The 13,537-nt window shown below is 48.4% G+C and overlaps 1 protein-coding gene across 1 annotated transcript in view; it reads left to right on the top strand.

Annotated features, from left to right (window-relative positions):
- Positions 1-13,537, top strand: part of ERICH1 (glutamate rich 1) — a 45,767-nt gene that overhangs the window by 13,023 nt on the left and 19,207 nt on the right. Inside the window, exon 4 of the mRNA XM_007469542.1 lies at positions 6,678-6,812. Coding sequence (XP_007469604.1) covers positions 6,678-6,812 — 135 coding nt within the window. The remainder of the gene's footprint in view (positions 1-6,677; positions 6,813-13,537) is intronic.

The following is a 13,537-nucleotide window of genomic DNA, read 5'->3' on the forward strand; positions in this document are numbered from 1 at the left end:
TTTTTTGCTGTACATGGGCCTCTCACTGTTGTGGCCTCTCCCGTTGCGGAGCACAGGCTCTGCACGCGCAGGCTCAGCGGCCATGGCTCATGGGCCCAGCCGCTCCACGGCATGTGGGATCTTCCCGGACCGGGGCGGGAACCCACGTCCCCTGCATCGGCAGGCGGACTCTCAACCACTGCGCCACCCGGGAAGCCCAACTTGACGGTTTTAACAGTGATTATTCACTAATAGTAATAATCTGGGTGGTGTCTTTCCACAGAAGCTCCAGGTTCAGTCATGTCATTTCAGCAGGCAGCTGTGAGGTGCTGTTGTTGTTCAGTATGAAGGTGTTGAACTAAAAATCAAGATGCTGATGTAAAGTTGGTTCAGAATGTATTGATTACGTGAAATGACCCGTACAGAAGGTTGAGAAGCTTGTTCCATGGAGCAGATGCCTGGTGTGAGTGGATGAGGGGGCCCTGAGCATGGGGAGCCTCCATCATGTCTGCCAGGAGCTGGGGGTGGGCCCCAGCTGCCTGCAGCCTGAGCTGTGATGGGCAGTGGGGCACCCATGGTGCTGACTGGTGATCACACTGTGGTGGCTGGTGCCAGCAGCTTTGTGGCACAGTCAGAGGATAGGACAGGATAGACACCAGTGCCCGGGTGGAGTTGGCCCAGCCAGCATGGTGATGGGGCCAGAGGAGAGGTCCCATGAGGACCGCAGGTCAGGTTTCGGCCCGTGTTCTCGGTGGACCTCTCCACCTGCATGATTTCTCAGACTGCAGACTCTGAGCGTGGTGCTTGCTGTCTAAGGCAGCACAGTGTGCCTTGCGCAGTGTAGACTGGCCACCTGCCATGGCCTAAACTAAGGGGGAGTGCTTAATGAGGATGTGGTGTGACCAGGGCAGTCTCACTGGGTCCTAGAGGGGCGTCCAGTTGCTGCAGCTCTGCACACCCCACGCTTTCTCCCCTTCCAGAGCACCCTCTGGCTGCCAAGCATCCTGGAAGGGGGAGGGGTCTGGTGGGCAGGACCCCCACACCCTTTCTCATGGCTTCAGGCAACAAATAGAGGAGGCATTTCTGATAGTTTTAGTATTTCACAGATGCAAATGAGCCTAACTTATATGCCCTTTTCTGAAAACTCCATACAACATTCAGCAACTTTTTTTTTTTTTTTTTGTGGTACACGGGCCTCTCACTGTTGTGGCCTCTGCCATTGTGGAGCACAGGCTCCGGACGCTCAGGCTCAGCAGCCATGGCTCACGGGCCTAGCTGCTCCACGGCATGTGGGATCTTCCCGGACCGGGGCACGAACCCGTGTCCCCTGCATCGGCAGGCGGACTCTCAACCACTGCGCCACCAGGGAAGCCCTATGTTTTAAAGATAAAATTCATTGAATCTAAAGTTTACCATAACCATTTCAAAATGTACAGTTCAGTGATTCTTAGTATACTCACAATGTTATGTAACCATCACCACTAATTCTAGAACATTCTTTTCACCCCCAATGAAACCCATATCCATTACAGTCATCCCCATTCATGCCTCCCTGCTTTCTGTCTCTACAGATTTGTGTATTTTGGACATTTTGCCTGAGTGGAATTGCATAATAGGTGACCTTTTGTGTCTGCATCTGTCACTTAGCGTGTTTTCCAGGTTCATCTGAATTGTAACGAGTATCAGTGCTTCATTTCTTTTTGTTGCTGAATAATATTCCATTCCGTGGATATACCACATTTTGTTTATCTGTTCATCAATTGATAGATATTTGGGTTATTTCTACTTTTAGGCTTTTATCAATAATGCCACTTTGAACATCCCTGCACAAGTGTTTGTGTGGACATGTGTTTTCAGTACTCTTTGGATATAAACCTAGAAGTGGAATTGCTGGGTCATGGGGTATTCCTATGTTTAACATTTTGAGGAACAGCCAAACTGTTTTCCACAGCAGCTGCACCATTCTTCATCACACCAGCCATGCAGGGGTTGGGGGGGGGGGGTCCAGTTTCTCCACATCCATGCCAACACTTGCTATTTTCTGTTTTCTTACCCTACTAGGATAACCATCCTAGTAGGTGTGAGATTGCACCTCACTGTGGTTCTGATTCCCATTTCCCTGATGACTGGTGATGTTGAGTGTCTTCTCATGTATGTGTTGGACATTTGTGTATCTTCTTTAGAGAAATGTGTATATAAGTCCTTGGCCCATATTGTAATTGGATTGTTTGTCTTTTTGCTGCTGAGTTGTAAGAGGTGGTCATAATCTGGACACAAGAGCTTTATCAGATACATGATTTGCAAATATTTTCTCCCATTTCATGGGTTAGCCTTTCACTTCCTTGATGGTGTCTTGAAGTACAAAACATTTTAATTTTGATTAAGTCCATTATATCTATTTCTTCTTCTGTTGCCTGTGTTTTTGGTGTCATATTTAAAAAACTGTTGGGCTTCCCTGGTGGCGCGGTGCTTGAGAGTCCGCCTGCCGATGCAGGAGACGCGGGTTCGTGCCCCGTTTCGGGAAGATCCCACATGCCGCGGAGCGGCTGGGCCCGTGAGCCATGGCCGCTGGGCCTGCGCGTCTGGAGCCTGTGCTCCGCAAATGGGAGAGGCCACAACAGTGAGAGGCCCGCATAACGCAAGGAAAAAAAAAAAAAAAAACTGTTGCCAAATCCAAGGTCACAAATTTTACATCTAAGGTTTCTTCTGAGTTTTACAGTTTTAGCTCTTACATTTAAGTAATTTATCCATTTTGAGTTAATGTTTGAATATGGTGTGAGGTAGGGTTCCAGATTCATTCTTTTGTCTGGATATCCAGTCATCCCAGCACCACTTGTTGCAGAGACTGTCCTTTCCCCACTTGGCACCCTTGTCAAAAATCAATTGGCCAGGGCTTCCCTGGTGGAGCAGTGGTTGAGAGTCCGCCTGCCGATGCAGGGGACACGGGTTCGTGTCCTGGTCCGGGAAGATCCCACATTCCGCAGAGCGGCTGGGCCCATGAGCCATGGCCGCTGAGCCTGCGCGTCCGGAGCCTGTGCTCCGCAACGGGAGAGGCCACAACAGTGAGAGGCCCGTGTACTGAAAAACAAAAGCAAAAACAAAAACAAAAACAAAAAAATCAATTGGCCATAGATGTTTGGGTTTATTTCTGGGCTCTCAATTCTGTTCCATTGGTCTCTATGTCTGTCATTATGCCAGTACCACACTGTTTTAGTAGCTTTGTAATAAGTTTTGAAATCAGAGTTAAGAGTCTTCCAACTTCGTTGTTTTTCAAGATTGTTTTAGCTATTCAGGGTCCCTCACAATTCCATATGAATTTTAGGATCAGCTTGTCCATTTCTGGAAGAAAAAAAAAAAAGGAAAGTTGGAATTTTGATACAAATTACACTGAATTTGCAGAACATTCTGGGGATTAGTGCCATCTTAACAATATTAAGTTGTTCAATCCATGAATTTCGTCTAGCTTTCCATTTAAGTCATTTTTAATTTCTTTTAACAATGCTTTGTAGTTTTCATTATAAATTTTATACTTAAAAAAAGTTTATTCCAAAGTATTTTATTTTTGATACTATTGTAAATGGAATTGTTTTCTTTTTGGATTATTAATTGCTAGTGTATGGAAATACTAATAAATCCTTTGACTTTGCATTAGGCAGTGGTTTCTTAAATATGGAAATATAGATTTTTGTATGTTGATCTTGTATCCTACAACTTTGCCAAACTTAATAGCTCTAACAGTTTTTTTGTGTATGTGGATTTTTCAGGGTTTTCTATATACAAGATCTTATCTGTGGGAAGAGATATTTTACTTCTTCCTGTTCAATCTGGATGCCTTTTACTTCCTTTCTTTCTTGACTAATTGCCTTGTCTAGTACTTTCAGTATAATGTTGAAATGAAGTGGCAAGAATGTGAATCGTAATCATTCCTAATCTTAGAGGGAAGCAGCCAGGCTTTCTCAATGGAGTATAATGTCAGCCGTGTGTTTTTCATGCTTTCTCTATTGAGTGTAGTGTCAGCTGTGGGTTTTTCATGCATGCTCTTTGTCATTTGAAGTTCCCTCTAGCCCTAGTTTCTTGAGTGTTTTTTAATTCTGAAAGAGCAACATATCTTTTGAAGCAATATGTCTTGGGAATTTTGAAGAAAAAACAATTCATCTGCAGCTAGAAAAAGAGAAATCTTGGCTAAAGGCAAAACAATGAAATCACAATCAAATAGACAAATACAAGTTGTGTACAGGTCATATGAAACATTCTGTAAAGGTCATCTGAGAATTCGCTTGAAGGCTTGATGCTTGTGGAGGACACAGTTTGGCGATAAGCAGAGCTGCAGGTGTGCCCAAGTCTTTTCAGTGTTGGAAGAAGCAGCCAAATGAGGAAAGGGGCCTTTGTCAGTCAGTTCTTGGATGAGGTTGAGAAAATGTTCTTTGTACAGTTAGGACACAGCATGGTGATTCTGATAACTATTTGTTCACTTTACAAAAGTGCGTCTTTTTGTTTGTTTGTTAGTTTCAAAAGGGCATTGGTGATTCCATTTGTTCTTAAAGATGAGGGCATGATCTGTAAATGGCCACAACAATCCGTGTGTATGCATTTTGATGAATTTCCATCACCCAAGAGCCCATGTTGGACCCTTATTTTTTGTTACTGCTTTATATCTGTATATATTTTAAAGAGCCAGGTAATCCCAGAAGAATTATAAAAAACAGCATTGTGCCCCGAGCTCCATGACACAAACACACCGATCGTGAAGGCTGCGGCCGTCCCAAGGGTGGCTTGGTGGCGGTGCCCTGGTGGAGGGCGCGCGTGTCTGCTTGTGGGCAGGGGGCCATGTGGACCGGCACAGTGCAGGGGGAGTCAGAGGTTAGGCATGAAATCAAGCTCAAGTGGGTGTCCTGCAAATCAGACCCAGAGCCAGAAAGGGTGAGAATTATGAACCTCGGATCTCAGCCAGCCGACCATTGAGAGGAGAGCTGATTACGTCGCCTCTCTGAAGCCTCGCGGCCAACCCGGTGTTCCTAGGGAGACGGTGGCCTCTGTCAGCAGTGAAGGGGGTCCTGACATGCCTCGTCCAGATCCCCAAGCCTCACCCTGCGGGCCCGATGTGTGGGCGAGGGGATGCTGTGGCCCTGCTGAGCCCCGAGCCCTGAGCAGTGAAACACAACATCTGACTGCCGTGCAGCGATGAGCCGTCTTCTACCAGAAGAGACAAGGGAAACCCAGGCCGGGAAGCTGCGCTCTGCGCCTGGCCACCCTGACACAGACAGCAGATCGCCTTCCTCAGCCCGCAGGCTTGGCCTCACATGAGTGTGTGCTCGGCGTGGGAGCATCGGGAAGAGCTCTGCTCTCAGGTGCATCCTTGCCCTTCATCACAGGAGTCATATCCTGCCTCAGGTCCACGGTGCCGCCTGTATTCATCCTGATACTTAAGTGAGCAGTAGTGTTTCCAAGTTCTGTTAGCTGATTAAAAGCTCCCAGAAGTATTCTGTGAAAAATGATCAAATGTTGATGTCACCCGACAGGGGATGGTCTGCCTGGAAGCACGTCCCTGCTCTGCCCTTGATCCTGGCAGTAACGACACAGTCGTTAATCAACTGGATGGATCAGATTAACATAAGAACTACATTCTTGCCCCTTAGCTTCACAAAAGTGAAGTATATTGATGGCAGAAGAATTTGAAAATGTTCCAAAGCTTTTACAGTTTAAATGTCTCTCAACCACACGTTCTGTTATATGTGCATTAGTGATTTTGCTCAGTCCTTGTCGTTGTTTTTAAAGTAAAATATTCATTTTTCTGAGAAAGACTAATTGGGATATCCACTTATGTTGGATAAAGGTTACTTTGCCATATCTTGAATGAGAACATGAAGATTAGAGCGTTGATCCTGCCCAGTGTTGAGAGCATGGCAGCAGCACCGGAAGCTGTCTCTCCGGACGGTGCAGCTCAGCAGGTTCACTTACAGGAATTTGTTTGGAGGAACCCTGTGGTCAGTGGTGCAAAGTTATGTACAGCCAGGATGGTCATAGCAGCTGCTTGTAATAGTGAAAATTTAGAATCAACCTCCATATGCAAAATTTAGGACACTGGTTAAATTATAGTTAAATTTGCCAATAACATGGAATATCATGTAGCCTTTAAGAGTATGTAAGTTTAAATGTATCTTAATATTTTATCATATTCACTTTTGAATGACATTATACATATAATATATACGTGTATAGTGATCCCATTAAGACGTGTGTGTGTCTGTGTGTGGCGTGATCCCATTAAGACCTGTGTGTGTCTGTGTGTGGGTGTGAACAGACACACACACTGCATACATGTTGTTTAGCATATAGAGAGGAAAAGGTCCAGAAGGTTACGCACCAAAATGTTGAGATTCGTGTTGTGGTCATGAGGGGTGTGTTACGTGGAGTCTTTTTATTTTCTGCTTCTTATTCATGAATTAGTTATGTTTTTATACCATATTATAAAACCCCCGAAGTTTACATAATAAGTAACTTAATGTGAATTTATTAAATAATCATAGCTCACCCCTTGTCCCTGTCTGCGTGTAGAGCTTAGTGGCTCTGCTGGCAAAATGCTTGGCTGACTGACATCAGTATTTACGGCTCTGGCTACCCATCTTCAGTGAACGAGGTTGGAGAAGCTGCTCGGCAAGTAGACGTCTGATGGCATCTGTCCCTGCCTCTTCCTGCAGGTGGTGACACTCGGGTCCAGCCTGCACGACGGCTTTACACCGTGAGCCTGCCACCTGAGGCGTGGGTCCCCCCTCCGCCGGAGGCCCCCAGCTGCTCGAGTCCTGAGAGCTCCTCCAGCGGCGAAGACATAGGAGGTAAGACGGCTGACAGCCTTCGGGGTCTTCCAGGGTCGTGACTCCATCTGAACTTTAACGGGGCTGAGCGTCTCACTACTGTGTGGTCTGCAGTCAGAGATGCCTGTAAGATCCACAGCAGGAAAAGCTCAGGCTGGGAGGAGACTTAAGGCTGGAATGTGATCGCAGCCCCATTTGTTAGCAAGTTAGGAGAAGTCTGGTGTTAATACATCCAAATGTGAAAGTGCTTCTCTTGTTAAGTAGGACTTTTTTTCTGATTTTCCAATTTTTTCAAAATTTCTGAGATTGTATATCAACTTTGTAATGATGAAATAACTTAGGTTGCATCTCTTGTGGAAAATTGAATGATGATATTTGTTTTTGCTGTTGGATGTTTTGTGAGTGAAGGAAGATCAAGGGTCAGGTGCTCTGGTGGCGGTGCAGAGGCTGCATGTTACATTCTTACTGTAAAAAGTCAAATGGTAGTTTTTTCCCCTTTTAATTCATCATTTCAGAACTTCCTTAAGAGGAATTTGGAATTTTCAGATAAAAATTTTCCCCAGTTGATTTTTAACAAGTAAAAACTAAGAAACTCTGTACCATAAACCTTAACTTGAATATCAAGAAAATATGATTTTCTAGTAGATTGATCTTTCTGATTTCCTAGTTAAAGCATCAGAAACCATAAAACCAAAAATGGGATAGCTAAGCAGTAATATAGTCATCTATTCAAGCCCTGTTGAAAAATCTTTGGAATATAATTATTGGATAAATAGATTATTTCATTCAAAAATTAAGCTATGTTCTTATAAAGATAAATTACTTTGGTGACATACTCCGTTGTGTACTTAGTATATTCAGTGAAAAGATGCGGACTCATTCCGGGGCTGTTGCCCACAGTGAGCTCTGCTGCCCATGCCTCCCGGGCAGGTCTTTGGGCAGGATCCCAGCCGAGAACCTTCTGGGTGCCCTTGACTGAATGCATTGCTGAGCTAGAGGGACGTCCTTCCAGGAGATGGGAAAGCGTCTCAGCAGCTGGACACACGTCCCTGTGGTAGTCACTCTTCCTGGCTCTCAAGTCCCAGTGCCACCGCCTCCAGGAAGGTATGGGGGTGGCCTGGTGCCGCTCTGCTCTAGCAGGTGAGCAGTGGTCAGGGCGAAGCAGAGAGACGGGGAGTCGGTGCCTAGGACACATCCCTCTATGTGGTAACCTGCACATCCCTGGCGACTTTCATTGTACCTTCGGCTCCAGCAGGTCCCAGGTTACGTTTCTGCAGTTGCTTCTTGGCAGGCCATCCTGTTCATGTCCCTCTTTCTGTCCTCTGGTTCCCAGGAGCACACAGGTTCCAAGGACCTTCTCCCAGAGGCTGTGGTCAAGGAAGGTGTGGTGGCCCACCATCTCCCTCAAAGGAGAGAGTGGACTGGGAAGGAAGGTTGGGGTCTCCTTGCAGGACATTAGCTCCATCCCTGAGGTCACAGGGTGACACGTCCACCTTGCTCTGCGGTTCTGACTCCAGCTTCTGCCCTGACCTCACACCTGAACCCCACTGCTGCCCCTGCCCCATGTGTGTCTGTCCCACAGCAGGCAGGCCTGGGCTCCTCGATGACCTCCCAGTGGCCACATGGCTCTCCCCCGCTGGGGAAAGGTCTCAGCTTTAAGAAGTGGTCCTTTCTCTCAAGAGGCCCTGTGAGCTCGGTTGCATAAGTCAACATCACTGAAAACGTTGACCCAGGTTTTCAGAAGAGATTTGAATAACTCCTTCATGCACTTCTGGCTGGGAAGTTGATATCTTTCTATCTTGAACACGTGTAACTCATCTCCAGTGTTTCAGTTCACTTTTCTTACTGTTTCTCTAATATTTTTCCCCTTTGTGAACCCATTTGACAAGGTGGGCCGCTTCAGGGGTCTGAAGTGAGAAAGTGGAAGGAAGTGTTGATGACACTGTTTAAAATGAGAGATCTGGGCTTCTCTGGTGACGCAGTGGTTAAGAATCCACCTGCCAATGCAGGGGACACGGGTTTGAATCTTGGCCTGGGAAGATCGCACATGCCACGGGGCAACTAAGCCCGGGCACCACAACTACTGAGCCTGCGCCTAGAGCCCACGAGCCACAACTACCGAGTGTGCACGCATAGAGCCCGTGCTCCGCAACAAGAGAAGCCATTGCAGTGAGAAGCTGTGCACCACAACTAGAGAAAGCCCGTGCACAGCAACAAAGACCCAACGCAGAAATCAATCTTAATCAATCAATCTGCCAAAAAGTTTTTTAAAAAATTAAAAAATAAAATGAGAGACCCTTCAGAGAGGCCTGAGAGGCCACCGCGCTCAGCCGGGAGGCATGTGTCGGGGGTCGTTAGGGCTCGATAGGGGGCTGGGGCAGGAAGAGGGACGCCTGACCCGGGGCTGGCGGGGCGTGAGGCGTGCAGACCCATAAGGCTGAGAGCGGGAGGGCTCCGCAGTCTTCTTGGTGGCACTGAAAGCAAAGAGAGCGTGAGGACTGGAGTCGGAAAAGAAGGAAAAGTCCAGAGGTGACTGTGTCCACTGTTGATGGCCATTTGAATGCCCAGCACCAATAAGCCAGTTCAGTAGTGACTCCTCAGGAAGTTGGGAAGGAAGAGGCTTCCCGGTCGGCTGCCCCATCTGCGGCCGCCGAGTCCTGCGTCCGCTCCCTCAGCCCGTGCGGGGCGGCAGGTCTGGTGGCACCCAAGGCTGACCCCTTCTCACCTCAGGGCCTGGTCCGGTCGCCTCGCCCGGTACTGCTCTCAGTGGGTGTCGTGCCTGGGCAGGGAGACTGGGGCTGAGGGTGCACGGCACCCTTCCAGGCGGTCTCGGTTCTCACCCGCTGCAGGTGACGGTGACAAGAGCTGGGTCCCGGCTGAAGGAGGGTGCCGGCTGCCCACCTCCCCTCTGCCCCGGCTCCCCTGACATGGACTGAGAGTAGGAGTGACTTTTTTTTTTTTTGCCTAGGACACATCCCTCTATGTGGTAACCTGCACATCCCTGGCGACTTTCATTGTACCTTCGGCTCCAGCAGGTCCCAGGTTACGTTTCTGCAGTTGCTTCTTGGCAGGCCATCCTGTTCATGTCCCTCTTTCTGTCCTCTGGTTCCCAGGAGCACACAGGTTCCAAGGACCTTCTCCCAGAGGCTGTGGTCAAGGAAGGTGTGGTGGCCCACCACCTCCCTCAAAGGAGAGAGTGGACTGGGAAGGAAGGTTGGGGTCTCCTTGCAGGACATTAGCTCCATCCCTGAGGTCACAGGGTGACACGTCCACCTTGCTCTGCGGTTCTGACTCCAGCTTCTGCCCTGACCTCACACCTGAACCCCACTGCTGCCCCTGCCCCATGTGTGTCTGTCCCACAGCAGGCAGGCCTGGGCTCCTCGATGACCTCCCAGTGGCCACATGGCTCTCCCCCGCTGGGGAAAGGTCTCAGCTTTAAGAAGTGGTCCTTTCTCTCAAGAGGCCCTGTGAGCTCGGTTGCATAAGTCAACATCACTGAAAACGTTGACCCAGGTTTTCAGAAGAGATTTGAATAACTCCTTCATGCACTTCTGGCTGGGAAGTTGATATCTTTCTATCTTGAACACGTGTAACTCATCTCCAGTGTTTCAGTTCACTTTTCTTACTGTTTCTCTAATATTTTTCCCCTTTGTGAACCCATTTGACAAGGTGGGCCGCTTCAGGGGTCTGAAGTGAGAAAGTGGAAGGAAGTGTTGATGACACTGTTTAAAATGAGAGATCTGGGCTTCTCTGGTGACGCAGTGGTTAAGAATCCACCTGCCAATGCAGGGGACACGGGTTTGAATCTTGGCCTGGGAAGATCGCACATGCCACGGGGCAACTAAGCCCGGGCACCACAACTACTGAGCCTGCGCCTAGAGCCCACGAGCCACAACTACCGAGTGTGCACGCATAGAGCCCGTGCTCCGCAACAAGAGAAGCCATTGCAGTGAGAAGCTGTGCACCACAACTAGAGAAAGCCCGTGCACAGCAACAAAGACCCAACGCAGAAATCAATCTTAATCAATCAATCTGCCAAAAAGTTTTTTAAAAAATTAAAAAATAAAATGAGAGACCCTTCAGAGAGGCCTGAGAGGCCACCGCGCTCAGCCGGGAGGCATGTGTCGGGGGTCGTTAGGGCTCGATAGGGGGCTGGGGCAGGAAGAGGGACGCCTGACCCGGGGCTGGCGGGGCGTGAGGCGTGCAGACCCATAAGGCTGAGAGCGGGAGGGCTCCGCAGTCTTCTTGGTGGCACTGAAAGCAAAGAGAGCGTGAGGACTGGAGTCGGAAAAGAAGGAAAAGTCCAGAGGTGACTGTGTCCACTGTTGATGGCCATTTGAATGCCCAGCACCAATAAGCCAGTTCAGTAGTGACTCCTCAGGAAGTTGGGAAGGAAGAGGCTTCCCGGTCGGCTGCCCCATCTGCGGCCGCCGAGTCCTGCGTCCGCTCCCTCAGCCCGTGCGGGGCGGCAGGTCTGGTGGCACCCAAGGCTGACCCCTTCTCACCTCAGGGCCTGGTCCGGTCGCCTCGCCCGGTACTGCTCTCAGTGGGTGTCGTGCCTGGGCAGGGAGACTGGGGCTGAGGGTGCACGGCACCCTTCCAGGCGGTCTCGGTTCTCACCCGCTGCAGGTGACGGTGACAAGAGCTGGGTCCCGGCTGAAGGAGGGTGCCGGCTGCCCACCTCCCCTCTGCCCCGGCTCCCCTGACATGGACTGAGAGTAGGAGTGACTTTTTTTTTTTTTGGATAAATTTGAATTCATAATTTTTTTTAAATTTATTTTTGGCCGCGTTGGGTCTTTGTTGCTGCACACAGACTTTCTCTAGCTGCGGTGAGCAGGAGCTGCTCTTCCTTGCGGTGTGCGAGCTCTATGTGCGCAGGCTCAGTAGTTGTGGAGCACGGGCTTAGTTGCTCTGCGGCATGTGGGATCTTCCCGGACCAGGACTCGAACCTGTGTCCCCTGCATTGACAGGCGGACCCTCAATCACCACGCCACCAGGGAAGCCCCAGGAGTAACATTTTTAAAGGCTGTGAAAATCCTTTGTGAACTCTGCAGCTGTGCAAATCTAAACTGTTGTTCCAAGCATTGTCTCATGTGCTCCAGTTACAAAGAAATTCGCATTTCATATGAGGCATCTCTTCTGATTTTGATGTTGGCAGCTTCCACCTGGGTCTGCAGGGGCTCCTTCCCAGGCACACCGGGGTCTTCACACCTGCCGCCTGCCCATGGCGCTGCTTGGTCTGTCCAGGACCCTGTGCAGGGCTGACAGTCCTGTGGATGCTCCTCTGTGTGAGCTCCTGGTGACAGCACCGTGTGGGGACTGGTGCCGTCGACTCATGTTGACAAACTTGTCTTCTTCATACTTACACTGGACTGAGAACCCACATTGAGAACTGGGTGCAGTTCTGCATTTCCCTGTTAAGACTGCTTTTCTTTTGATGTGAAACTGTTTTATTCCAATAACTGATGTGTTTTAACTGTAACTGAAATTACTCTTTCCATTTCTCTTGTGAGTGTCTGGTCTTCTTCAGCAAGTCCCCCCTTTAACCTCTGTGGGCCTTCAGTGCTTTCCTGTCCCTTTCAGTAGGAATGGTCTGTACTTAGCCAGCCTCCTGGTCTATCGATTTTGTGACAAAGTTTGTCCTTCACATTTGCATCTCTATGGCTCATTTACCATTTTCACGGGCTTCCTTCTGCCCCTTCACCTTTAATAGCTGAACCAAGAATTCAGCCTTTCAACAGAGAGCAGTAAGCCACCTACGTCCCTTTAGAAACAGAATTGTGACTATGGTCTCATCATTTCAGCGTTGGCTCTGGCAGTGAGCCTTCAGCAGTGCTGCCCCATGTCTTGCATGCGCGTTGTTGAGAACGTAGGTGATCTTGGCGAGTGACAGGTCAGGTGCGCCTACCTCGTTTGAAACCTGCTTTTCACAGCCACCACTTTCTACACCATCATCTTCTCCTCTTCTCCTTAACTAGGTATTCTTGCTAGCTGTCCTTCTCTGCCTCCCCTTTCCAGCTTTCAGTGTCTCATCTCTTATCAGCAGGCACTTGTCCTTGGAGCTGGACCCCGTGCAGCCAAAGGTGCGTCCCTCCTCTGCAGACATTTGCATGCTGTCATCATAGCAGCTTTGCAGAGGTCCTTTTTTCATAATGAAAAGGCAGAAGTTCCTGCCTGCCACTGCCAGCAGGTGAAGTTCTGGAACCTCTACACAGAAACTTTACATTTACACATTTTACACAGAAATAAGAACCTCAGTTTGTTTTATAAACTAAAAAACAGGCCAGCCTCTAGGAAAGAGGGCCTTATCTTCTCTGTTACTCCAACCTTTTTTTTTTTTAAAGAAGAATATTTTGTTTTTCTTGACCACAGAAACACTTATAGAAAAGTCAAGCATTACAGAAAACGCACAGGAAGTAAAACACCACCTAAGGCCACCAGGCTGAGACCCTCAGTAAACATCTTTTGAAACCTCTCCCCTGTGCATGTTGTATATGCATGCACAGATTTTATAAAAGTTGTACCGTATTATATATACTGCGTTATAAACCACTTTCCACACTTAATGTATTATGGAGGTTTTTTCACATTTCAGTGCATATAGATATATTTATATCATTTTTTTATTTTATTTTATTTTATTATTATTATTTTTTTTTGTGGTACGTGGGCCTCTCACTGTTGTGGCCTCTACCATTGCGGAGCACAGGCTCCGGACGCGCAGGCTCAGCGGCCATGGCTCACGG

The sequence above is a fragment of the Lipotes vexillifer genome, unplaced genomic scaffold (assembly GCF_000442215.2).
Source record: "Lipotes vexillifer unplaced genomic scaffold, Lipotes_vexillifer_v1.1 scaffold2059, whole genome shotgun sequence".
Classification (NCBI taxonomy): domain Eukaryota; kingdom Metazoa; phylum Chordata; class Mammalia; order Artiodactyla; family Lipotidae; genus Lipotes; species Lipotes vexillifer.